Here is a 27,156-nt window from a genome sequence, read left to right as displayed (position 1 = left end):
CCTGTTCTCCCCTGTGTGAGATGCTGATCCTGTTTGTACAGTTCTGTGTTTTGTTTGTCGTTATTTTATGTTACTCTTTTTTGGTTACAATCCATGGTAAATATAATTAAATATCTTATTTTGTTACTCTGGCTACCGTCTCCTGATTATGTTACATTGACAAGACGACGAGCACTCCTTCAGTCAATGGTAACGTAATAGAGGTGTTCGGACAGTTACGGAGGCCAGTTTCGAATTGCAGCCTCCTGTAGGTGCTCTTTGAGAGCGGTTTAGAAGGTGGGTAGGGATTCACATTTTTTTTACGGCTGTGGGTAGGGCGCTCCACATTGATGTGGCATAATTGCTAAACGTGTTTAGTCCCTTGTTTGAGCCGAATCTGGGTTGCACATGTTTGTGGAACTCCCTCTGGTGTTGTGGTCATGGTATTCACTCAAGGGTTGTGTGAGGTCCTCGCGCTCCTCTGTTGAATGTTTCTACCCACATTAACTGGTCAATTCTCAAATTCTGCTGGTAAATGTAACCATTTTCACATTTACCGTGTGACAGAAATATTATCATGTCATATAGTTTGTGTTCAAATACATATTCTATCTCTGATAGCCTTGACTAGTTAATATGGGTTAACTGGTATACAGCTCCGACACTAGGCGACAGTCTTAACAGTGTCATGCCTGGGTTCCATCCTAGAGGCAAATATTTCCTGTGACAAAATGGCAAACAATGTAATCAGGTCATCAATCGGGTCATCAATTCCTGATGAATTGAAAATGGGGGACCCTGATGTAAACAAGACCAAGTCTTTCTCTGGTCTGCATCCCCTTAACAATTGTGTGTATTGAGCTGTACTGTATTGTACCCATTCTGCAATCTGTTAATAAAGTTTTCAATCAAAAAAGTCAACCAACGAACAAGATTCTTGTACCGGATCTCCTCTCTGGTAAACAAGAATACCCTGAAGACTCTGGCAGGAGCACTCATTCAAGGGTACTACGACTATGCTTGCACCTCATAGTACCAAAGCACTTCAAAGGCACTAAAAACAAGATTACAACATCACAAAACAAACTGGTCAGACTACTGCTTGACCTTATTCCTAAAACACACCTCACCCCTGTAGTCTCTCGTATATATATTTTCTGTTAGGATCTCTGTAAATGTCCGAACACCCTCCCACCCCCTTGTATATATTTACTGTTAGAATATATTTGCATATCTTGTATGTCATGATTAGATTCTTATAATATCTGTATGTCATTATGAATTGAAAATGGGGGACCCTGATGTAAACAAGACTAAATCTTTCTCTGGTCTGCATCCCCTTAACAATTGTGTGTATTGAGCTGTACTGTACCCATTCTGCAATCTGTTAATTAAAAGTTTCAATCAATCATGGAAGATAAGCCAAACTAGGCCACTGGAGAGTTCTTACATAACCTCGTTTTAAAAGTATCTTCATCCATTAGGAGAAAAGGCATATTTCACCCAAATGTTGCTATATAATCTCCTTACTAACTCTGCTATGTTCCGAGTTGGGTTGTGTTCCCGGCTGGTGATAACTCAGTGTGTCTAGGGTGGTTCCCAAAGTCGGGGTCGCGACCCAAAGGTGGGCCGCGAGCAGCCACGGGAGGGCCGCGAGATGATAAAAAAAAGAAAAATCACTTTTTTTTTACTTTTTTTATTTTTTATTTTTTTTCAGGCCACTGAACTTAGAAGCAGGCCAGGACAGTGTTTCTAGTTGTATTCTAAAATTCTATTCTATTGTATTCTAAAATGTGACTATATGGTTTTATATTAACTTAATAAATAAACAAAAACGAAAAATCTACTTATTTCAACGAACATTTCAAACTAAATAACAGATTATGCACATAAAACGCTGAAAACAACCGAAGCAACAATAGTATTTTAATGAGGCTATTATTATTATCATTATTATTTTGCAACAAGTTAGCCCTCTCATAAATAGCACATATAAATGAATAACTAACTTGAACTAACTTAATAGGATTGAAGTGATATTTGGCTTAAAAAATCGGTCACCTGGCAAAAAAGAAAAAGAAAAAAAAAGCCTGACGATGTGCATTGGGCCGCGGCTCTCTGACGCCTTCTTTTCTGGGTCCCGGCCTGAAAAGTTTGGGAACCCCTCAGTTCCAACATGGTTGGTCGGCGTAACCTATATCTATGGGCGTAACCACCCTCTGAGCAATTTTACGTTGAATAGACGTTTAAAAGACGTCTAAATGGCCCATAGACGTCTAGGCTAAATTCGGTCTAGAATGGGGTGAAAAGTGAAAGTTTGGTAGACGTCTATTCTAGACGTGTTTTCAACGTCTAAGCTTAGATGTGTTTTGAACGTCTAAGCTTAGACGTTGTTTCAACGTCATGACATAGACGTCTAAAATCAGTCTAGAATGGGGTGAAAAGTGAAAGTTTGGTAGACGTCTATTCTAGACGTGTTTTCAACGTCTAAGCTTAGACGTGTTTTGAACGTCTATGTTTAGACGTTGTTTCAACGTCATGACATAGACGTCTAAAATCAGTCTAGAATGGGGTGAAAAGTGAAAGTTTGGTAGACGTCTATTCTAGACGTGTTTTCAACGTCTAAGCTTAGACGTGTTTTGAACGTCTATGTTTAGACGTTGTTTCAACGTCATGACAGACGTCTAAAATCAGTCTAGAATGGGGTGAAAAGTGAAAGTTTGGTAGACGTCTATTCTAGACGTGTTTTGAACGTCTAAGCTTAGACGTGTTTTGAACATCTATGTTTAGACGTTATTTCAACGTCATGACATAGACGTCTAAAATCAGTCTAGAATGGGGTGAAAAGTGAAAGTTTGGTAGACGTCTATTCTAGACTGCAGTAGCCTACCCACCCAGGCTGAATCACTGCGCCACCGAAATCACGAGGATCCAGGGACAGCCAATGCAAAAGAGGACATGCCTCATCCAAATGACTAGCAGAGGTATTTTCCTTCAGAATGCAACACCCTTCATGAACATAATGTGATTATCTCTCTATGTCTATATGTCTATACCGAACACTGTGACCTCATTTTCTTCTTCTAAATTCATGCTATATTATGTTATTATGTTATTTGATACTATCTTGTCTAGCACAGTCTCTGGAGCGTAACAGTAAGAAACATTTTGTATGAAAGTATTCTGTACTTCTGTATGACAACTATTAAAGAACTTGACTAAACTACATAATATAATATATATTACAAATCTTGTCACAGGGCCGTATAAGTTGTGTGTCCCATGCAGCAGTTTCTCCATCATGCGGCTACAGAGGGAACTACAGGCTTCGTCGCCGTTAAATGGGCATTTCGATTATATTTCACCTGAATCTGATCCTATTCTGTTGTGATGACATGTGATAATTAATAATTGTAGATACTAGTACTTACCAAACTATTCTGTATCTGGAGAGCTCAGCACAATTTAATCTAATAGTAGCCTTAGCTAGTTATGTAATTTACAATGGGGTGTTGTGCAAATGTCGAATTTAGAGTGATCTTTAGGATATTTAGGATGCCAGCAAACAGAAAATTGGAGGGTTCAAATGTTTGACACCCCCTAAATATACTTTGGCCTTGGATCACTACCCACTTTCAAAACCTCTCTCAAGGGACACCTACGGGAGACTGCAATTCAACACTGGCCCCTGTAAATATCCTAACCCAACCCCCTCCAATGTACAGTCATTTACCTAGTATGGTTGTCAATAGTCCAATGTACAATTTTGTTTGTTTGTACAGTGTCCCCCCCCCCCCCCCTCAATGTACAGTTTTGCTTGTATATACAGTGTGCCCCCCCCCCCCCCAACCACCTCCAATGTAGATTACCCAGTATGGTTGTCAATATCCCAGTGTACCCAACCCCCCCCCCACCCAACCTCCTCCAATGTACAGTTTCTACGTCAAATGTATATACTCCCTTTTCCTGACTCCTTCTGTATCACAAACAGTACTGTATTTGCAAATCTGGTATGTCATAAATGTATAGATGTAGCAGTACTGACTATCTGTATGTCATGTATGTCATATATGTCCAGATGAATTGAAAATGGGGGACCCTGATGTAAACAAGACGAAAGTCTTTCTCTGGTCTGCATCCCCTTAACAATTGTGTGTATTGAGCTGTACTGTATTGTACCCATTCTGCAATCTGTTAATAAAGTTTTCAATCAATCAATCAATCAATCAATCACCCCCACAGGTCAGGTGCCCCAAAAAGGTGCATTTACACAAATTGTCTCAATAATATCATACCACCCAGTTTTGGGGGCCGATTGACATTGTTTTTGGATTTGAGGCCAAGGTCACAAAACCACTCTAAAATAAATGTTACCGTTCCACGGAAGCGACTTCTACGGGAAATGGTATAGTGATGTTGCGCATTCTACAGTCATTACGGTATGATGAAATGGTATATACTGATGTTGCGCATTCTACAGTCATTACGGTATAGACCGGAAATGCCGTGAGTTTCGCAGCTGATAAGCGTGATTACCAAACCCAGCCGCATTTCTCGGAGACGCTCTCTGATTGGCCGACGCCAGTTTCTACACTGGTTAGGCTTAGGCACTCTTCGAAGTTGGTTAAGGTTAGAGTTTGTCTTAGACCGTGACGGCAAGTTCTTTCGACGGTTAAGCTTAGGCACTCTTTCGAAGTTGGTTATGGTTAGAGTTTGTCTTAGAGCATGGCGATAGAACGCCAGGTAGTTTGCAGGCTGTTCGACGTGGAAATGGGCAAAGACACAGCTCGTCACGGATTGGGCAAACGCGTCAGTGGCCAATCAGAGAGCGTCTCCGAGAAATGCGGCTTGGTTTCGTAAGCACGCAGCTCGCAAGGGGACGTGGTTTGTTCCGGCGAAAAGTGGATCTGACTGTCTTCGGGCAATCGTTTTGTATATATATATAGTTATATTGAAATCACACAGTTTCTTCAAATGTTTCTATTTGATTTCTAAACGAGACTTCCGTCCTACCCCCGAAGAAACTGTCCTCTCGGGTGTTTGTGTGCGCCTGCTGCCGACATACTGCCAGCCCAACGTTACTCAATCGATGGAAAAAAACAAAGCAGGCCTGCTAGCACAGAGCTAATCGGATCATCTGCTGGACTGCAGTGGGGATTTAAACCTACGATATAGCCGTTTCTCGACGCTACAGAAAGATACACCCCGGTATGTCTATCATTATGGCGATGCTTTGGGTTGGGTAACATATCAAATAGGCATTTCCATGTGTTTTTAACGAGAACGTTAAGATGACAATTCCTGACAAATGATGTGTTTTAGCCAGCGGGTCAGCTAACCTCGGCTAACTGGTTGGGTTGCTTTGCTTGCTGCTGCCTTCAAGGCCAGTTTGTGGAATAAGTATAACTTCTGGATAATAAAGTAAGTTAGTCAGTGTAACTTTAACCACAATAGGTTAACGTCAGTATGTCTATATCTTATTTGACGTTACGTTTATAGATGGGCTACAGTGTTGTCGGCCACACAGCCAGATATTGTGAAACAACTAGAATTAGGTTCCATGTCTGTGTTTGAGCTCCTTCTCCTAAATATCAATGCAAGGTCGCAAACCCAGCGTAGCATATACACATAATGGTAATGGTATTGTTAGTAAGTAGCTCGACCTGATACAGGAGGACCCCTTTGGAAGTCTGCTCATAACGTACTCCCACGGGGTTCTGTATCAGGACTAGTAAGCAGCTAACGTTATATATATACACTTATGTTAAGACTAGTCAAGTCTGATTTATAGCTAATTTGAGCTATATTTATGACATGCATCGTGACTATATTGTTGCAGTATATGGTCCCCCCCCCCACATTTTTCCTACTTCCTAGTATGAGCCTTTATTTTACAAGGATGTTATTTCAAAAGGTGGTGTTTTGTGTGCGTGCAGTTTGGCCCGTGTTGAATGCCATACTTACTTTTCAGGGTACTTTTCCTTTGTCTCACACCCCATCCCTCTTCCTTTTAGAAAATGAGCTCCCAGCTGCAGGTCTTCTCCCCTCCCTCCATCTCCTCCAGTGCCTTTTGCCGGGTCAAGAAGCTGAAGGTGGAAAACAATGTCTGGGACGTGTCCACCACCGAAGCCTACAGCTCTATAGCCGGCCAATCAGGTTACACCTTTACCCCGGCCATGGCTGTGCCCCCATTCGCCCCGTCCCTGGTCTTCCCCCAAGTTGCCCCTGGCACCAGGGGCCAAGTGGTGGTGCGGGCAGCCGATAGCACAGGTAGCCTTCCCCGTGGCTCCAGCCGGCGCGTTAGTGAGCATCCAACGTCCTCCTCCTATGCCCACTCCAACGCCGAGACGTCCTCGAGGGCACACCGGCATGGGCACAAGAGGAAGTATGAGGAACCCAGCGAGGGGAGTGGGTGTGGCAGCGTTCAGATCTTGGAAGAGCTCTCTGCACCCGCGGCCGCTTACTCCACCCGCACAGGGGGAGGCGGCACGGGACAGTCGATCCCCCACTCGGCTCCCACCACCAAGAGTAGCAGCTCGAACGGCGAGGGGGATTACCAGCTGGTGCAGCACGAGATCCTCTGCTCCGTCTCCTGCAGCTATGAGGTGTTGGAGTTCCTGGGCAGGGGCACCTTTGGACAGGTGGCCAAATGCTGGAAAAGGGGCACCAATGAGATTGTGGCCATCAAGATCCTCAAGAACCACCCATCCTATGCTCGTCAGGGCCAAATTGAGGTAAGCAGACATGCATATGTTGATTATTTTTGTTTGTTTCCTGGTTAAATGTATGAGTAGTAGGCCTAAATCTATTCTTAACTACTTAACTGACGGCCAATTGGTCAGAAAACACCTGAAAAACACCCAAAGTAATCTGCAATTTATTATACTTCATACTTATAGCACATGCATGAGTCTGGTCTCTTTTGAAAGGAAACATTCTGATTTTCATCCACAACAGGAAGAATCACTCTGAGTGCTTTTAAAACTTTGAAGTTAAATTATGTTAAGTTTTTTTTTGTAATTTTTTTTTTTTTTACTTCCATTTGAATTATCTTGCCAACAGAGGCCTCTTACAGGTTCCAGCTGATAGGTATGACCTGGAAACCACAATGGGTCCATAGCCTAAAGCCTTATCTAGTACTACAGGTCCAAAGTTGATAACAATACCACAGAAAATGAGTGTTTTACACAACTTTTTATAATGGTATGTCTATGCATTTTTCCAAAATGGCCACTTGGGAGTCTCAAAATACAAGATTCAAGATTAATTTATTGCCTCACAACCAGGTTGGTGGTATTTGTGATTGGTACAGAGTGTATTGAAGCTCTACAGTACATACAACTGGAACATACCGGGTAGATACATTTAGCCCCCCCCCCCCCCCCCTTCCCAGCAATAAAAAAGAAAAATGGCCACTATGTCTCCAAACTCTATAACTCTTGAACGCTTCAACGTACAGTCAAAATCTTGGGCTCTAATGAAAGGTTACACATAGTTACACATTATTTATATATATAAATATATAATAAAATTATTTATTTTATGCAAGCACCCTACCTTGAGTAGGGTATCAATCGAACGGTGGCAATCTTAGCTTTCAAGCAATGTGTTGGTTCATTGGCATAAAAGCATTGGATCGCCTTAAAAAACTAGGCCCAAGTGCAAAAGGTGCCTGTGACTGTTAAGTGGTTAATCAACCTACACTTAAAGGGAACACGCTACCATTATGGGAAATGTGTTTGCCGTCTTCTTCAGAGTTGGACAAGATGGATATATCGATTTCCTTTCCTTTTTGTGCGTTCATTAGAAAGCTATCTGGCTGCAAACTAGCCTAGCTTAGTATAAATGAATGGAAACGGATATGGACCACTAGCCTAGCTTAAAACTCAGGGAGAGGTGTTTTTGTCCAACAGCTAGGCTAGCTGGTCTGTATCCACTTTAATTAATGTGTGCTAATAAATACTGGCAAGGTAACAGTAAACTTGCATAACAATATACACGGGTGTGTAATATACAATATATATTAGGGCTGTCACTAATGACTATTTTGTTATCGATTTTAATCAGTTGATTATTTTATCGATTAGTCGATTAATCATTAACTATTAATTGACCAGAATTTCAAAATCTTTAATGAGTATCCTCATCCTTTTTAGCTTTGGATTTAAAAAACGACCAGCCAGAGAGATTATTTATTACCGGCCATAAATAGCTTTTTAGTATATTTCCATGAATTATTATATGTATTGTGTGTTACTCCATGCTATGGTAGTGCTTGTGCCAGCACAGGAGATGCGATTAAAATGTATATATATATTTTTTAGGGATGTTCGCTATTGGCTTTTTTACCGATACCGATATTGTCCAACTCTTAATTTCCGATACCGATATCAACTGATACCGATATATGCAGGGTTCCCCCCCCCCCCCAAAAACAGAATAATTTCAGGTAATTAACATTACATATCTCTTGTCGTGGAATTAACACAACATTATGCATACTTTTGACAATAAATAAAATCTGAATTTGTTCTTACTTGCTTGCCTGGGTAAATAAAGGTTAAATAAATGTAAAAAAATGTAAACCGATAATTTCCTATATCGCATTTTAACCCTTTATCTGCCAGAGATTATTCTGATCTTACTCCCTTCTCTGCCACCAGTGTAAGTCTATGGAGATGTTCCCCTTCTTTGCAGGGCTATAACTTTTTAAATTGTATTGCTAAATTGACATTACTATGGCCCATTCAACATCAAGTATCTATCGTTTAGGATGTAGCAACGTTCTACTTTTTCATTCACACATTCATACTAAAATACGGTCTAATGTATAAATATGTTTTTATCGTTTTCTGCAGCATTCCATAGAACGTGAGTTATAGCCATAAATACATATATTAGATCATCAAATGTAGTTTGATACCGATTGACGTCAGATAAAAAATGTCAATTGTACAAAGTCCTAAACGTCATGCCTCATCATCTGCTGGTGACCGGGGGCGGGGGGGGGGTGTTTATAATAGGGATGCACCGAAAATTATCGTCCGAAAATGGTTAAAACGGCTCTTTCGGCTTTCGGCCGAAAGGGTTTTAGCACCGAAAATATATGACCGAAAGTCAAATAGCGTGTTGTTGTGATGACGTCATCAAAACGCGACTACAGACATACCGGTAGCATGCGCAACATGTAACGTGAGCAGCTTGGCAGCTCTTCCTGCATTCTACAGCCTGTGATAACTAACTCCTCTTGGGAGTAGGGATGCCCCCCGAAACCCGGTTCTAAACTAAATTAGAAAAAACCGGAGTATTGATCAGCTCCGACGTTAACGGTACTGCTATCAGTAGTCTAGGAGCGGATTAGCTACGGAGCTAACTAGGGCTGTCTTAAATGCTTCGAAGCTTCGAACGTTCGATTCGATGGCACAAGCTTCGAACATTAAAAAAAAATCGAAGTAAAAAAAAAAAAAAAATCTAATTTTTTTTTTCAACTTTTTTTTTTTACTTCGATTTGTGTGTGTGTAGGTGTGTGTGTGTGTGTGTGAACTACCCATCCCAGTTAGGACAGCCGAATCCCGTCCAATCTTTCGCCGTCGACTAAAGACTCACTTCTTCAACCATTATCTGAAATGATAAAAAAATAAAAATAAAAATCTAACCGTGACTAACCTTACTGTCATGCACTTGTCCTAATAAACTAACCTACACTGTAACACGCAACACTTTGACAGAACTTGTAAGTCGCTTTGGATAAAAGCGTCAGCTAAATGACTAAATGTAAGTGTGTGTGTGTGTGTGTGTAGGTGTGTGTGTGTGTGTGTGTGCGCGCACCTTGTAGAATTCCACACATAAGAAAGAAAGATACTGGGATGAATAAACAAAATAGGAAATAAAATGTAGAAATGCATGCAATACATAAATAAATATGAATCTCCATATATGAAATATAACATTTAGATAAGGTGCTACTGAGATGTTTTGGTGAGTTCTTTGTTTTTTTGTGGAAGTTGCCCTTCTTAAAAATGCATGAACATTCACTGATAATTGGTCTGTAGTGGAGTCTACAAGGTCTACATTGCCGGACCATGTAGAATCCGGACCTTGTAGACTGACATAATTCTGTGCATAGTTTAGTCTACACAGGCCATATTTCAAATAATCAAAATCTTACTTCATTCATCTTAAACATTCTTGATTTGGGGGATTGGTAGTTCCCATGAAATCTGAAGTTGTTCAAACGACAACAGCGATCCACCTTGAATTAAATCACACAGCCGAGTGAAACCTTGTTGGATGCGTCAGTCACGAAAGGGGCTACTTAATTAATTAATCCAACCCACTTTATTTATAGAGCACATTTAAAAACAACAACGTTTACGAAAGTGCTGTACAAGTCCCACAACATAAGATAAAAAAAAAATATATATATATATATTATTATTATTTTTTTTTTTTCTCTTTTTTTCTCGAAGCTTCGAATTAAAATCGAAGCCAATTAGCTTAATCCATGTGAAAAAGAGTAGCATATAGTAAATGTATGCACACTAGACCCGACTAGAGGATGACATTGCGGGAATCCCGAAAAGATGTCATCCTCTACTCTACCATAATAAAAAAAGGCTATTGAATTTGTTTAGCTTCTTAAATTAAATTAAATACAGAAGGAACGTGAGTTATTTTTTTATTATGGTAGAGTATAGGGCTGTCTTAAATACTTCGAAGCTTTGAAGCTTTGTTCGATGGCACAAGCTTCGAACATTAAAAAAAAAATCGGAGTTAAAAAGAAAATCGTTCAAATTTCTTTTTCAAATTTTTTTACTTCGATTTGTGTGTGTGTGTGTGTGTGTGTGTGTGCGCACATGGGGCCATTGGGTGCGGCCGGGGGACAAATACACTGGAGGAAAGTAACCCAGCTCAGCACTGCCCAAATTATATCATCACTATTGCCTGTTTTATTAAATTTTAAATTTTTCGAAGATTCGAATTAAAATCGAAGCTCGGCCCCGAAGCTTCGATTGCCAAAAAAAGCTTTGAAGGTCAGCCCTAGTAGAGGATGACATCTTCCTCTAATGCACACACACAAGGGATTCTAAACGGGAACCGGTACTGAATTAGAAAAAACCGGAGTATTAATAAGCTCCAACGTTATCGGTACTGCTATCGATACTCGAGAAAGTATTATTATTATGAGTTTTTTTTTCCAGGAACTTAAACGTTGCAAACTATCTCTCCTCTCTGTCTCTGCACGAGAAGCGAGCCGCAGCAAGCCATTACACACACTTGTCGCGAGCCACTCACACATACACGGGTAGGGACTGGAGGTGCCTGTCCGTGGCTAGCTACGTTAGCTACGGAGCTAATAGTCAGTTTCAGTGTTGCTGGATGGTACACTCTAACGTTAACGTTATGCCGAGTTCATACTACACTACACGTATGAACTCGACATAGCGTTAACGTTACTCCGTGTCCATGAAGTGTTTAATTAGCAGCAATCTGTTGTTGAAAATTTAACGTTAACGTGGCTAGCTACGTTAGCTACGGAGCTAATAGAGTGTACCATCCAGCAACAACGTTAACGTTATGCCGACTCGCCGAGTTCATACTACACTACACTTATGAACTCGACATAGCGATAACGTTAATCCGTTTCCATGAAGTGTTTAATTAGCAGCAATCTGTTCTGTTGTTGAACATTTAACGTTAACGTGGCTAGCTACGTTAGCTACGGAGCTAATAGAGTGTACCATCCAGCAACACTGAAACTGACTAACGTTAACGTTATGCCGACTCGCCGAGTTCATACTACACTACACGTATGAACACGACATAGCGTTAACGTTACTCCGTTTCCATGAAGTGTTTAATTAGCAACAATCTGTTCCGTTGTTGAAAATTTAGCGTTAAGGTAGGTATCCGATGCACTTCCGGCGTGGACAGGAAAACGTCGTGAAATCGTTGTAGTCATTTTGTAGCCTTATTAACTAAAAGATTTTATCAAAATAAAAAGCAGCAGCACTATTGCATAACTGAGTCATGTTTGCTATGTATTTCTTTCTTTAGGGGAGTAGGACATTTGTTTCACAGTTTTAGCATGATGTTTTATAGATGGCCAGGTTAAACACAGGTTTTAGTTTTTTAAGGGGGGGGTTTGATTTGATTGAAGTTTATTTCAAATATGCAACACAACAAACATATCAAGTACAGATATAGCCTTAAGCCGTTCAAATAATAATTTATATATTTTTTTTTAAATTTAAATATATTTAAATAATAATCTAAAAGAACCGATAAGAGTATCGATAAAGTACCGAACCGTTAAGCAGTATCGATAAGAGTAGTAATATCGATAAAATCCTAACGATACCCATCCCTACTTATAGCACACTTAACTCTTTGATGACCACCAGCTTTCCCCATCTGCACTGGCTGGCGCCAGCTCTTCTTGACCATTTTCACGATCTTTGCGGAGCTATTGTATATTCTATATTATAGCTATTGAGACAATCGTATGGCTCATTTGACGGACACTATTTCTAGTTCAACATGTAAAAATTTTGTTTTTTTGTAGAGATGCACCGAAAATTCGGCCACCGAAAATTATCGGCCGAAAATGGTTAAAAAGGCTCTTTCGGCTATTTGATTACCCGCCACATGGCGGACAGACCTCTCAGTCTCACTCACCAAACCTAAAATCTGCCCGCGGGTGGCAGGCTCTAATTTCGTGCCCTGATTACCCAGATGTCGGAATATTTTGTGCCAGCCTTACAAGTGACAAGTTCAGCAGCACAACAGGAAGAACCGGACAACGTGGAATCATTAGCTGAATAAACCATAATCTTAGAGCCTAGTCTATGTGCAAAGAAATAATTAATGCTACAAGTTTGCAAAAGTAGTCGGGTGTCCTGTAGGTCAAACAAGGACACCGGGAGGACATGCATTCATCCTGACAAAGTTGTGTCTGAAAGACTTCTTCATGCATTTAGACAGAATAAAAATGACATGCGTTGCTGTTTCAAACGGCTGCCTGGAAGACATGTGTCTGCCATAATTATTTAGTCTAGATCAGCGTTTCCGTTAGCCGGTACTTACCGGTATTTGACCGGCAAAATCTGTTGAAGTCCGACATATTTAATCTCTCCGGTCTTAATGTCCGGTGAAAATAATTCCCTGAGTCGACTCTAAGCACAATTTGATTATTTGAATTGTATTAAAATAGGCTAAAATTAAATAGCCTATGCGATGAACGAAACAACCATTACATTTGTTTCATCGTTGCTTCACCAAGCAGGTATAATAATGTTGTCAGCGAGAGCTTAGTGCTGGGTTTCGCGAGTGCATGTGTAGCTGCAGAGCCGGAGCAGCAGCGGCCATTGCAGTACTCCAATTCAGCCATTGGCAATTCAATGTTGGGTGGAGGGCGCTGCTGTGCGGTCCCCAGATAGAGCCAGAAAAGAGCAATAACAGCTGAATCTGCTGCTCTGCATCGACATACTCTCGCAAATAAGTCGTTGGGAGGTGGAGAGAGAGAGAGTCGTCACGCAAACCCACGATAATGTTGCTGTCTCTCTGCCAAATTTCTCAGTTCTTCGCTTGATATAATTAATACAAATGTCCAATATAACGGAATTCGTTAGCTCATAAAAATGTGATTATAACAGACTGCTGTTTATTATTGTCGGGCGACTGCCCACAGACACCTATTTGATTTAAAGTCGGCAGCAGCACGATTCTCGGGACTTATTTTATTTGGAATATAATGGCTTTATACGCAAAAGTAGCCTAGTTTTAAGTAAACATATTATAAATCTACATGCCTTGATGATGTCATTCTTTTGTTTTGTTGTCATTCTTTTGCCTATCAATTGTTTTTAAGCTCAATAAACTCTGACCGGAATTTCTCTCATTTGACCGGTAGATTGAAATCTACCGGACACTGAGGCCGGCAACAATTTTCTAACGGAAACCCTGGTCTAGATAGAAGCTTTAGAATAGAAAGCTTGGTAGAATATGATGTAATGTTTAATCTATTTAAAGGTGACATGCATTATAAATATCTTTTTTGAGTCTCTAGCATTGTATTATAGTAATAGGAGTTAGTATCAATGTGTTTGTGTCTCTAAATACCATATTGGCGGATTGCCGTCATTCATTTCCTGGTCCATTTTAATCAGGTCGTTCTGATTTGACGCGCATGGTGATGTCACGTGGCGCTGGGGAAGCGGATAGTGATCCGATTGGCTCTGTGGTTGGAGCCAATGCCCGCCCACAACCTAGGCAGCCCACACAGTGATAGCAGAGCGAGTGGAAATAATTTCCTCCAACAGCGAGGCAGATGGTGTAATCCGACACCTTGACTGCACTCTGCGAGGGAGAGAGAGAGAGAGAGAGAGGGAGAGAGGAGAGAGCCCGCGTCTGCCTGTGCTTGTTTACACAGTGCTCAGTGCCTCAGTCTCTCTCCATCTCTCTCTGTCTGCCAGTCGCTGGGAGGCGTGTACCTGTTCCGCAACAGTAAGTGACTTCCGGGGTAGGCCTGATTGGCCCCGACAGGCACGTGACGCGGCAAACTCAGGACGCGCAACGAGGCTGCTGAGAGCTGTCGCGCGGAAATAGGCTGTCTATTGCCATTCTCTAACACAAACTCTAACCTTAACCAGCTCCTTAACAGCGCCTAAACTTAACCGTTCTAACCATAACCAACTCCGAAACAATGCCTAACCTTAACCTTAACCTTAACCATGCCTAACCTTAACCATAGAAAGAATATTGCCATTCTCTAAGACAAACTCTAACCTTAACCAGCTCCTTAACAGCGCCTAAACTTAACCGTTCTAACCTTAACCAACTCCGAAACAATGCCTAACCTTAACCTTAACCTTAACCATGCCTAACCTTAACCGGCGAAAGAATACACGTTAAAAAAAAAATCACGTTAAAAAAAAAAGATTTGATGGGATTCGAACTCACCAACAACGGACCGCAGGATCGCAGGACCGCTGCTCTGCCAGGTGAGCTATAGCGCCGAATGAGAGTCATGACGTATTTGAACGGTTACGTAATTCCGTAAGCTCCGCGGAGCGTGCCGCGCGGCAGAGAAAGTTGCGCGTCACGTGCCTGTCGGGGCCAATCAGGCCTACCCCGGAAGTCACTTACTGTTGCGGAACAGCTACACGCCGCTGGGAGAGGGAGGGAGAGAGAGAGAGAGGAGAGATCGCTCCGAGAGCCTGCGTGTGCTTGTTTACACAGTGCTCCTCCGTGCCTGTCTCTCTCTATCTCTCTGTCTACCAGTTGCAGACTGTGGATGACTGTCACTCAAAGTGCTTATGGGCGGAGAGCCAGGCCATCACAGCCTGAAATACTGATTCTGTGAAATGAGGCTTTTGAGTACCGGTACTTGATAAGAAATATAAAACAATGCATTTAAAAAAAAAAAAAAAACGTACAGAGGTCTTCAATAGACGCACAGGAATTGTGTAAAGTTGCCCAAATAGTGCTAGGAATAGCAATGCAGGTCCCCTTTAACTCAGATTTTAAAGGCATACTAAGTAGTTTCAGCCACTAGATGTCACTAGAGCACCACCAAAACAATGTGGTGTTTATCTATGAAACCTGACATTGTTCAGTCCAAAATGTAAAATTGGGCATTGTAGATCAAATATCACTCCTAGATCTAGCAATATCATATCAAACTTACCACTAAAATGTTGTCAAACATATTTTAGGAAATGTTTAGGTAGAAAAGTTGGACTGCCCAGTGCCCACTAGCAGTTGAGTGTGTTTATCCAATCGGATGCATTCCACGTGGGGAAATGGCAAGTAGGAAGGGGATACAGACACATATTGTATTTTCTTGACTTTCTTTTTACTCAAATGTTTTTCACTCCATAGTATATCGGACAGATTTTTTGTTCATGGTATCAAAATGGGTATGGAGAATTGTAGAAATTCAGTGTTGTTGACATTGACTATCATGTCAATTCTGATGGTCGTGACATCCCTAATCTGACAATACAAGCAGCTAATGCACAGTTCAAACTCTTCACCTCCACAGGTGGGAATCTTGAACCGTCTGAGTGCGGAGAATGCGGATGAATACAACTTTGTGCGTTCCTACGAGTGCTTTCAACACAAGGGCCACACCTGCTTGGTGTTTGAGATGCTGGAGCAGAACCTGTATGACTTCCTCAAGCACAGCAAGTTCAGCCCTCTGCCTCTTAGGCACATCAGACCCATCCTGCAGCAGGTTGTCAAATGTTATCGTTGTTTGTCCTTATGTTAGGATGGATATTGAAACATTAAGACTACAGGTTATTTTAAATACGCATTAACCTTAATCAGGTGTCATTCTTTTATTTATTCTCTGAGAATTTTGTCTTGTTTGTAATTTGACCAGAGTTTTGAGTGTGGTTTTAGTAGTGATGCACCGATGTGAAAATTGTGCCCGATACCGATATTTACCGATGTCGATATCTCTGTATAGAAAACACTTTTTTATGATAATCAAATAAAGAGCTATTTTCCAAAACGCATAATGAATTTTTTAACTTTTGTAACTTATTTTCAGAAATGACTGATATTTTAAACTATTTAAGGCCAAAACATGTAAAGATTAAAAAAATAAATAAAAATAATAATTACTATCTGCCCATATCGGCCCTATCTTGATATCGGACCGATACCGATGTGTAAAAAAACGGCCATATCGGCCGATATTATATCGCCGGCCGATATAATATCGCCGGCCGATATATCGTGCATCACTAGGTTTTAGCATTGCAGTTGGTAACATTAGTGTCTTGGTATTTCTAGGTGGCCACGGCTCTCATGAAGCTGAAGAGCCTGGGTCTGATCCATGCAGACTTGAAGCCGGAGAACATCATGTTGGTGGACCCGCTCAGACAGCCCTACCGGGTGAAGGTGATAGACTTCGGCTCAGCCAGCCATGTCTCCAAGGCCGTCTGCTCAACTTACCTGCAGTCTCGCTACTACAGGTTTGTGGCCAGCGGGACTGCAGCTGCATTTAGCAGCTCTGTTTCTTGGAACTCGCATACAATGTCTAACATGCAACTGATACTGTTAGGGTATGAAAGGTTTTACTGGAATGTTTTGTGTTGGTGCACAACAGCTAGGCTTATCAAAATAAATGGTTTGGTTCCGTTTGCCGACCGACCCTGCCGATTTAGTTGCGACCCAATTTATTTTATGAGGGGGGGGGGGGTTAATTTATTTAATTTTTCAATAAAGTTTCATAAAAATCTTAGTCAAACCTTTAGTATTATGGATATTAAACATGCTGGCAGAGTACATGCATCCATGTTTTTGTGAACATTTTAATTAAATAAAGAAATTCCCTATCCATAGTCGCTGTGGGAAAAAATAAAATAAAATAAATTCCCTACCTACCCATGGCCTTAACTGACAACCAACAGGAACCAACAATTTATTTTGTTAGGCCCTATGACAACAATTGACTTTCTGTTTGTTTTCATCTTAACGTCTTGATCTTTTTTAAAGAGCCCATACCTTTTTGGGAGCATCTGTGAAAATGTTTGCTTTTCATACTATTTCCAATATATTTGCCAAGATTTCTATGACTGCACAAGTATGGCACCTCCTTCCCCTGATGAGAGAGACGGTCTGTCAGATTTTGTTTCTGCTACTCACCCTGGGCTCTTGGTTATCGAAAATCATTGTGTGACATCATCACCAACTTTGAGTGGCCAGTAGCAACATTCACTGGAAATATGTTTGCAACACCATATCAAACATAGCCAAGATGAACAGTTGTTAGAATTTGGCTAGATATTGCTCTTTTTCTCCATTTGGAATTTCCATTTAATATTGGCCAAAACATCCTTTTTAAATCGGTTCAGATTAGGGATGGGCGTGAGTAATCTAATCGATTACTTGTAGCTATGAGAAAAATCCATCTTAAATTATAAATTTTTATGAAAAAAAAATACAAACTTATTTATAATTTTTTTTCCATATTGGTTTCACATGTATGTGTAAAATTATAAATGTTTGTTGGTTTCCTTAAACATATACGTGAATGAACGTGAAATTAAGTACACATTAAAAAAAAAAATTATATTTATTCCCCCCCCCCTTTACGAGTATCGATCTGGATTTGTCTTAAAATGCCCATCCCTAGTTCAGATAAGATGCCTCTTCCGCATTTTGATAGCTTGCTGGAAATCTGCTCCTCTAGATTGCGACAGCCAACCGAAAATGGGCTGTTGTCGGTTTGATAATGGAAGGTTTGTGTCTTGTTGTGGTTAAGTTGAAACTACCTATACCTTGAAACCAGGCAAAGCTGGAAGGAGAATTCTGCTGTATTACTAGGTAACAGTGACTGTTTAAGTGCAGTGGGGGATTTTGTACACTGGCCAATGTCCATGGCTAAACCACATGATCAGAAGGGTCTTGATGCCAATCCTTCACTACTTATTGCTTAACTGTACTGTTTGTTCCCTCAGAGCTCCAGAGATCATCTTGGGCCTGCCGTTCTGTGAAGCCATCGATATGTGGTCCCTGGGATGTGTGATTGCAGAGCTGTTCCTGGGTTGGCCTCTCTACCCTGGAGCCTCTGAATATGACCAGGTTGGTACCATACAACCGTGCCAAAGTTTCCATGGCTTCCTTCCACATCTCTGCACAGAAAAATAAGAAATCCTAAACTTTTGGTCCTCCTTGCCCATGTGATTGTTCAAGACTTGCTGTCTTGTCTCATGCTGTCGAGCTTAACTAAAGTGTTATGCTGTGTCCAGATTCGCTACATCTCCCAGACCCAGGGCCTCCCAGCAGAGTACCTGCTAAGTGCCGGCACCAAAACCAGCCGCTTCTTCAACAGAGGTCCTGACTCCAGCTACCCGCTATGGAGGCTTAAGGTAAGCATAACATCACACTTAACCCTATTCTCAACATCCTCTCGTTAGGTTGGCAGTATATGTGTTTATTAAGTGTGAAACAAAATGGTGGAAGTTAATATACAGTGTTGTGATTCAAAATCTTGTCTGTTTCGTGTACAGTTTGACCCACACCACGGTGCAGCACAATGTCTCTTGGCTACAAGCTAGCATGCACTTTAGCCCACTGTCTTGATTTCAAATCAAGAGAATGAGATCTGCAATAGCAGCCAGCCTGCAACTGATCATGCTCAAACTGCTAAATTTACAGCTAGATTGTTCACCGAGCATGGTTGTTTTGGCTTAAACCGCACACTACCTAAAACAAGCCACAATAAATAGCTAGCATATGTTATCTCTTGTCCCAAATTAAAGTTAGCACAGTCTTACTCACTGACTTGAACGTTTTTTAGATGGAATTTTTGGAAACGAAATGCTTGCACTCTCGAGTCTTGACTTTAGGTACATAGCTAGCGCACATAACGTAGCACATTTGCGCACATTGCGTAGCAAATGCTGCGGTCACAAAATGGTTAGGGAAAGTTAGACACAGTATTTAACCCTTTATCTGCCAGGGATTATTCTGATCTTATACCCCTCTCTGCCACCACTGTAAGTCTATGGAGATGTTCCCCTTCTTTGCAGGGCTATAACTTTTTAAATTGTATTGCTAAATTGACATTACTATGGCCCATTCAACGTCAAGTATCTATCGTTTAGGATGTAGCAACGTTCTACTTTTTCATTCACATATTCATACTAAAATACGGTCTAAAGTATAAATATGTTTTTATCGTTTTCTGCAGCATTCTGCAGAACGTGATTTATAGCCCTAAATTTATATTAGATCATCAAATGTAGTTTGATACCGATTGACGTCATAATAAAACTTTCAATTGCACAAGGTCCTAAACGTCTTGCCTCATCATCTGCTGGTGACCGGGGGGGGGGGGGGGGGGGGGGGGTTATAAGTCTGTGGCCGACGTTAAATCATTTATGTAGTATGGGCGATACATGGATCACAGCAGTTTATATGGATCATAATAAGCAAACACGCTGAAACTTACCGCAGCTTCCTCTGACTGTTGGGTGGTCAGCGTGGAGCAGAAAGTGCGCGATTATGGGATGTTGATATATGCGATCCATTTCCAGGTTGTATAATAATATATACGTCCAAATCATGTTGTTTATCGAGTTATTGGCAACGGATTGCTATCCAGTGTGTCGAGCTCAAGTCCCGCGAGCGATAGCGAGTGGCCGGACCGAAGATGGATGAGCACCACTTCCTGCCGCTCATTTCCTGTTTGGGCGATCCGCCGATCGGCCACCAGATGGCGCTCTTGAACTGTTGGAGAGTTGAGAGGAGATCAACAGGAAATCTCAAGACTCCGTGGCTGAAATATGATTGCCATCACAGATTTTTGAAATATTGATCTCAAAGACGCCTTACGGCGTCATTGGCAGATTACGCATGGCGAGCAATGACGTGGTAACACGTTCTTGGCGAGAAAAGGGTTAATTACTGGTCACAGGAGTCTTCAATAACGTTTGAATGGTAATACATTTTGTGAATCCATTTGTTTAACCCATTGAATCCGGGAAACACATTTGTGTGTATATAATGCATTATTACCAGGCGTTTCAGGTCTAAAACAACATCTTTGTTGGCAGATGGCTTTTGCTATCCAGCGTTGGCAAGCTAAACGTGCGTAGCGCGACCTGTGTAGTAGGGGTGGACGGTATGGTCTAAAATGTATATCACGGTATAATTTGAAGCATAGACGGTAACGGTATATATCACGGTATCATCGTTTTTGATACATTTTTTTTTATTATTTTATATAATTTTTTATTTTTTTTATAAAATATATATATTATATAATTAGACTTGTACTTGTATTATCTGCGAGACATCGCCACCACGCAACAAGCTCCACTGTCTGTGTGTACTCTAGTAGCCTCCAGCTACGGCCAGGATTCCCCGGAGCTGCACCTGGACCTATACTCGAGTAGCCTCGAGCAGAGCTACGGCCAGGATTCTCCGGCGCTGCACCTGGACCCTATTGTATTGGTATAACGTTAGCAAGCCCTCAGCTCGAATACGCATCGAATCAGTGTTATAAGACATTGATATCACGAGCTATCTGTAGCTACTGCTAGCCGTATATATAACGTTAATACAACGCCTCAGTGAATTATTTAGTTAAATGGGACATTTCGTTTTGAACGGTGAACTAACTTGCGTTAACGTGAGCTAACAGGTAGCACACACGTCTCTCTCTACTAGACTTTGTGGAGCGTTTGTTGATGTCAGGAGCTATCGGTAGCTGGCCGACTAGATACCGTTCGGTTAGACAATGCCTCATCATGTATTAAACTAAAAGTGAATAGTTGACTGGGTCATTTTGTAACGGTAGCTAAGCTAACGTTAGCTCAGGGAGACGCCACCGTCCTCCCGTCCCACTAGACTACTAGACCCGTGTTTACATGCGTGCGGTAGGGGCTGGCACGCCCACTGCGCGAAGCCTCCTAAATAACTTTTTCCAGTTCGCACATATCTATTATCTATGACTAATTCTATCTATTTTTAGGGGCAAATGCGAGTGAAATAGTCGCGCTGTGGTTACATGACGTCATTGCTATTTTAGAGCTGCACTACCGGTTACACGGTATAGTCAAAATCCATACCGTAGAGCAAATTCATACCGTTTATACCGTATACCGTCCACCCCTACTGTGTAGCATTAAGTAACTTGTGTTTTGCTGGGAAAGACTATTCATCAGTGCATAGAACTTGGTTTAATCCAAATGTCCACACTAATGGCAAGAGGAATTGTGAGCGGAGTGTATTGGATCTAATTTTTGGAACAATGGCTTTGGTACATGCCATGTCTCTGTTGTCTTCTAGACTACATCAGAGCATGAGGTGGAGATGGGAATCAAGTCCAAAGAGGCCAGGAAATATATCTTCAACTGTCTGGATGATATGATGCAGGTAGGTCATTGGTCCATAGCTGCTGAAGGGCTGAATGAACTGGGAATTTGGGGTGACATTGCTGTGTTTTAAGATAACATGTTATTATTCTGGCAAACTAGGACATTTACGTGACCCATGATTGTTTGATCATTCTTGTTTTTTTTGTATCCAGGTCAACCTGTCTTCTCACCTGGAGGGCACCGACATGCTGGCGGAGAAAGCTGATAGGCGTGAGTTTATCGACCTCTTGAAGAGGATGCTGCGATTGGACGCCGACAAGAGGATCACTCCCACTAAGACTCTGGGACACCCTTTTGTCACGATGAGCCACCTCATCGATTTCCCCCATAGCTCCCAGTAAGTGTGTAGGCTGGAATTATGAACAATAAATACCGGCTTGCACTGAAGCACAGGCTGTCTATTTGTGTCCGTGTTTGTACATATGTCAAAGATAGAATGACTAATACTGCTATTTTGTCCTGCCCCAGTGTGAAGTCGTGCTTCCAAAATATGGAGATCTGCAAACGCAGGAGCTCATCCTACGACAGCAGCAAACCTCTCTTCTCCACCAACGCTGTTCCCAGCGCTGCAGCCGGGAACCTGACTGTCACGTTCAGTAGCCAGCTCAACCAGCATAACCAGGCAAACTCCGTTCCTATAATCCTACAGTCAACATACACATAGCATTAAGAAAGGAGAACCCTCCACAGGAGTCATGTATGATTTTAAATCCATATCCCTAGTAATGATAATAATACAACGGCAGAGTCCAAAAGCAATTGGGACAAGGCTATGGAAAATACATCAGTGCATCAAAATTGTCAAAGACATCCATATGAAAAGGCTGCTTACAAAGCAGGGTTTTATTTAGTAATAGCTAATCTCTCATATGGTTAGGTTTCATAATCACCCAGGAGTTCCACCCTATAATGAATTCACGTTATTTCTGTTATACTATACAGCTCAGTTGTCTCTTTAGGCTGAATACCAGAGACGAAACTCTTGGGATGATGTTATAAAGAAATAAACCTTGGCTTAAATGGTGGCACAACCCGCAGATGCTATTACAGTACCCATGGTGATTTTACTGGAATATGGGTGCGTTTCCCGACCCAGAGCTCTAATCCCCATATTTAAATAAATTATTGTAATCGCTCAAACTGAAATTATATGAGCCCACAAAGTCTGTCACAAATTAATTGTTAATGGAGCAAATCCAAAAAGTGTCACTTGATTGCACCAGAAGCATCCTTCATTTAAGCCAATACATTTCTTTGGCATTTAAAATAATCTGTTGCATTGGAACAGCACAATGTACATTCTGTTTTTAGGGTGGACTTTCCCTTTTTTTTAATCGGCAGTGGCTTCTTCCAACAGGTGGCATCGGCAGGAGGAACTGTGCCTCTACTCAATTACCAGCCAGCTCTGTACCAGCAGGCCACCATCAATATCCCCGGCCTGACCCAGCAGAGTGTCCCCATCCAGACGCGCCCCGCTGGGCTGTGTAGCCAGGTGGAACCCTTCCAGCAGACTCTCATCGTCTGCCCTCCTTCTACCATCCAAGGTTAGAGGAAAACATTGTCTTGACCTTTGTGTTAGTTATTCAGATGAAGTAGCATGTTGACTCGAGAATAATTGGCTTCAGTCATCCTTTACGTTTTCTGAATCAACAATGTTTATTTTTTTTAATCCATCAAGGTACCTTTGAAATGATTTGTATGTGTGGTACTGATTTGTGTGTTTTGGTCTACAGGACTCCAGTCATCCAGTAAGAGCTCCAGTTTCCCAGTTAGGATGGAGGGCTCAGCGCCCATAGTACCTCAGCACCAGTCCACTCAGTCCTTACAGATACAGCCAAGCATGCTCACACAGGTATGCGTGTTTCACCTGTGTCTTTTTTCAAAGTCAAAATCGGCTTTATTGTCTCTTCTCATAATGTGCAAGACATACAGAGAAATTAAATTACGTTTCCCCCTTTCCACGGTGTATATAAAAAAAGATCTAATATAAACAAAGTAACATATAGGACACTATAAACATAAGTAACATATGGGACACGATGTACATACACTATACAGGACTATGTATACAGTATAAACGGTGGCTACATTTTTTTTTTATGTATGATTGAAATAAATATAGGAGGTAAAAGAGAACTTTTTATAAGAAATCTTTTTTTTAGCAGCAGTGGTACATAGTAAGTATAACTGATAAATAATGGCAGTAGAATACAATTTGTGTGTCAGTGCGTGTGTCAGTGTCACCCAATCAATGATCAGATAAAAGAGAACAGGGCTAGGCAGATGTTTTCAAGACGGCCCATATAAAGAGTTAACCACATATTTATATTTAATGCTGTCTGTAATGTCGTCTTAACGATGACCTCAAGGCAAAAGAGCCCCGGTTGTTGTTATTATATTATATTATTGCACATTGATAAAAACATTTCTTTGGTGTGATATGTGGGTTGGAGTTGAGTGGGGATAAGGGAGGGGTTGCTAACACCTCACGTTCTGCCAAGAGAGGTTTGGAGAAATTCACAGGATAATAAGTTATTAAACTCCTACCCACACATCAGACCAAGACAAATAATGTAAACAAAGTTGCAGTCCGACAGTATTACAGATTCTATCTTTAAAATCCAGATGAAAGTACTGAAAAATAGCAGCAATGCTGCCGTTGAGGAAATGTGTATCTGCGAGTTTGAAGCAGGGTATTGCAAGGGCACTCACAGATGCAAAGTACCATACCTGTGAGCTGCCACTAGGGGCAGGGTGGCTAACGGTGAGTGAGTGAATGACTGACTAAAGCCATGTTCCTTCGGCCTTTTCTTCGATACGTTTGCACCGTGGTGAAAAGTTACACACAAAGATTAGGCAAATTAGTCTGGTGACGTGTGAAAAAGGTCTCTAGACATTTCACTGTCTTATTAGAACACAGAAGGATACTTTTCTCTAATCAGATCTTTGTGATCACGGTTAAATTAACAGACAAATGTTCCCTGCATACTCTTTCGCCATAATATTGGTCTAACTAAGAGATTTTCTGAAAAAGAAATTGCATGATAATAGCATTACGCTTTTGACATTTGTGCTCCATATTTTTTGGAAATGTCAGTTGAAATTAAATGCTGCCAGTTAGGGGTGGACGGTATAAACGGTATACGGTATAAAAAACTGTATGAATTTGCTCTACGGTATGGATTTTGACTACCTTGTAACCGGTAGAGCAGCTCTAAAATAGCAATGACGTCATGTAACCACAGCGCGACTATTTCACTCGCATTTGCCCCTAAAAATAGATAGAATTAGTCATAGATAATAGATATGTGCAAACTGGAAAGTTATTTAGGAGGCTTCGCGCAGTGGGCGTGTGAACACGCAATTGTCATTTCATAATAAACACATATCACCGCGGCGCACAGCAAGTTTCAATTTCAGTTCCTGGCATTTTTAACCAGTGGAGAAGGGTAAGAGATTTCCCTATCGTTTTTCTTATATGAATTATTCTACGTTAATAAAACATACCTGGTGATCAACTACAGTTTGCTGTGAACATTATTATATGTGATTGTGTAGTGTTCTGACGGCTGGGCAGCGCGAGCTGGATGCTGGATTTTGCGAGAAGCATATGCAGCTGCAGAGCCGCAGAATCCACCATAACCCACCCATCTGTAACGGCACAGTGCAGTACTCCAATTCAGCCGTTGGGTGCGGGGCGCTGTTGAGCCGGGCCTGTGACCGGACCTGAAAGCGCCCCTACTCTGCGGCTCTGCAGTTGCATACTATTGGGATTCGTTGGGACTTGGGAGCAGCACGGAGTCTCGACTCAGGACTTGTTTTATTTGGAATATAATGACTGTATACGCAAAAGTAGCCTAGTTTTAAGTTAAAATATTATAAATCTACATGCCTTGACGATGTCATTATTTATATAGCCTGCCTATCAGGCAAAAAAAAATATTCTAACGGAAACACTGATACCGTGATATATACCGTTACCGTCTATGCTTCAAATTATACCGTGATATACATTTTAGACCATACCGTCCACCCCTACTGCCAGTACTCGATCATTCAGAATGTTCTGCGCCGAAAGCACCACCTCCAAAAGTTCCTGGACTTCGGAAAAGAGCTACCCCCAGAGCAGGGTCTTTTTGGGGGCTAAACTAATCTTCCGGAACATCCGATCCCCTGTGGCGCAAACACGGAGTTCCTGAAGTCCTTAGTTCCGGGGGAAAGTTCCTGTGGTACAAACATGGCTTAAATGTGTGCGTGACAGGGAGAGTTGGTGATGCTGCCGGTCTATGAGGTTCTTTTCACCAAAAAAAGTTAATCTTGGAAGGAACTTCAGAGGAGGCAGTTGGAATGTTGAAAGAATCAAATGAAATGCACATTACAGATACCGATTGTTCCTAAATGTTCCAGTCTGGGCAATTCAATTAGTAATCACTTAAATTAAATGTACTCATTAATTGAACAATATGTTTTATCACAAATTCCTTTAAAATATTCCCCCAAAGTTGGTTCTTTGTGTTTGTATGAATGGCAGCTGTTAATACTGTAGATGAACAGTACATATCGTACACTGCTTATCTGAAGTTTCCACAGGGCCATTGCTTTTCCCCACCTCACCATTGCTGTGTTCCATCTACAGCCTTAAAGTGCGAGATAGATTTGTTCCTGGCCTAAACCTGTCTTTCCCCATAGCCCTCATCTCTCCATCTCCTATCTACCCCTTACACTCTTATCTCCTATCTACCCCCCCCCCCCCAGGGCTCCTGCACGCCCCTGATGGTGGCCACCCTGCATCCCCCCGCAGCAGGCATAGCCCCCCAGTACTCTCTGCCCCTGGGGCTGGGTACTGGAGTGGGTCGGCCCACCCTCCTGGAGCACACAGCAACCGTGCTGGTAAACCTACCATCACATCCCTGGATATTCTCTCTCTCTCTCGCTCCCATCCGCTTCTGTTCTATTTTCTCCTCTGTGCCAAACGTCTTTGTCACTGTTCCTCTATTTTTGGTTTATGCCTCTGCTTTTCCCAGCTTCCCATTCCCACCTCTTTCTCTGGCTCTCCCTCTGTGGCAGGGATGTTCAGATGTTTTAAATACTGTAGGACTGGGATGCCATGGGCTAATGTTCAAAACAACATCGAACTTACAATGACTTACTCAGTCTCTCAGCCTCACGATTGTGGCTGGTTTGCCTTATCGTTGGTCTAAAACAAAGAGGATTTTGAAATGAGATTGCAACAAATTTTACCAAATTCCCACTTCCATTGTTCTGGAACCTCTGTTTT

At 41.6% G+C, this 27,156-nt stretch overlaps 1 protein-coding gene across 4 annotated transcripts in view; it reads left to right on the top strand.

The window, feature by feature from the left end:
• Positions 1-4,865: 4,865 nt before the first annotated feature.
• LOC311230919 (homeodomain-interacting protein kinase 1-like) overlaps positions 4,866-27,156 on the top strand; it is a 39,475-nt gene continuing 17,184 nt past the window's right edge. For 2 of the 4 annotated variants that reach the window (XM_084317364.1, XM_084317363.1), the window contains exons 1-12: positions 4,866-5,187; positions 5,994-6,713; positions 16,025-16,216; positions 16,783-16,964; positions 18,453-18,576; positions 18,744-18,863; positions 21,790-21,876; positions 22,031-22,215; positions 22,347-22,500; positions 23,236-23,422; positions 23,612-23,730; positions 26,634-26,768. In XM_084317364.1, the coding sequence (XP_084173490.1) occupies positions 5,997-6,713; positions 16,025-16,216; positions 16,783-16,964; positions 18,453-18,576; positions 18,744-18,863; positions 21,790-21,876; positions 22,031-22,215; positions 22,347-22,500; positions 23,236-23,422; positions 23,612-23,730; positions 26,634-26,768 (2,202 nt within the window). In that variant the 5' untranslated portion in view covers positions 4,866-5,187; positions 5,994-5,996. The remainder of the gene's footprint in view (positions 5,188-5,993; positions 6,714-16,024; positions 16,217-16,782; positions 16,965-18,452; positions 18,577-18,743; positions 18,864-21,789; positions 21,877-22,030; positions 22,216-22,346; positions 22,501-23,235; positions 23,423-23,611; positions 23,731-26,633; positions 26,769-27,156) is intronic. The other 2 variants (XM_084317366.1, XM_084317365.1) reach the window with 1 other exon arrangement.

The sequence above is a fragment of the Notolepis coatsorum genome (genome assembly GCF_963971535.1).
Source record: "Notolepis coatsorum genome assembly, chromosome: 6".
Classification (NCBI taxonomy): Eukaryota; Metazoa; Chordata; class Actinopteri; order Aulopiformes; family Paralepididae; genus Notolepis; species Notolepis coatsorum.
This window is presented reverse-complemented; position numbering and strand designations above follow the sequence as displayed.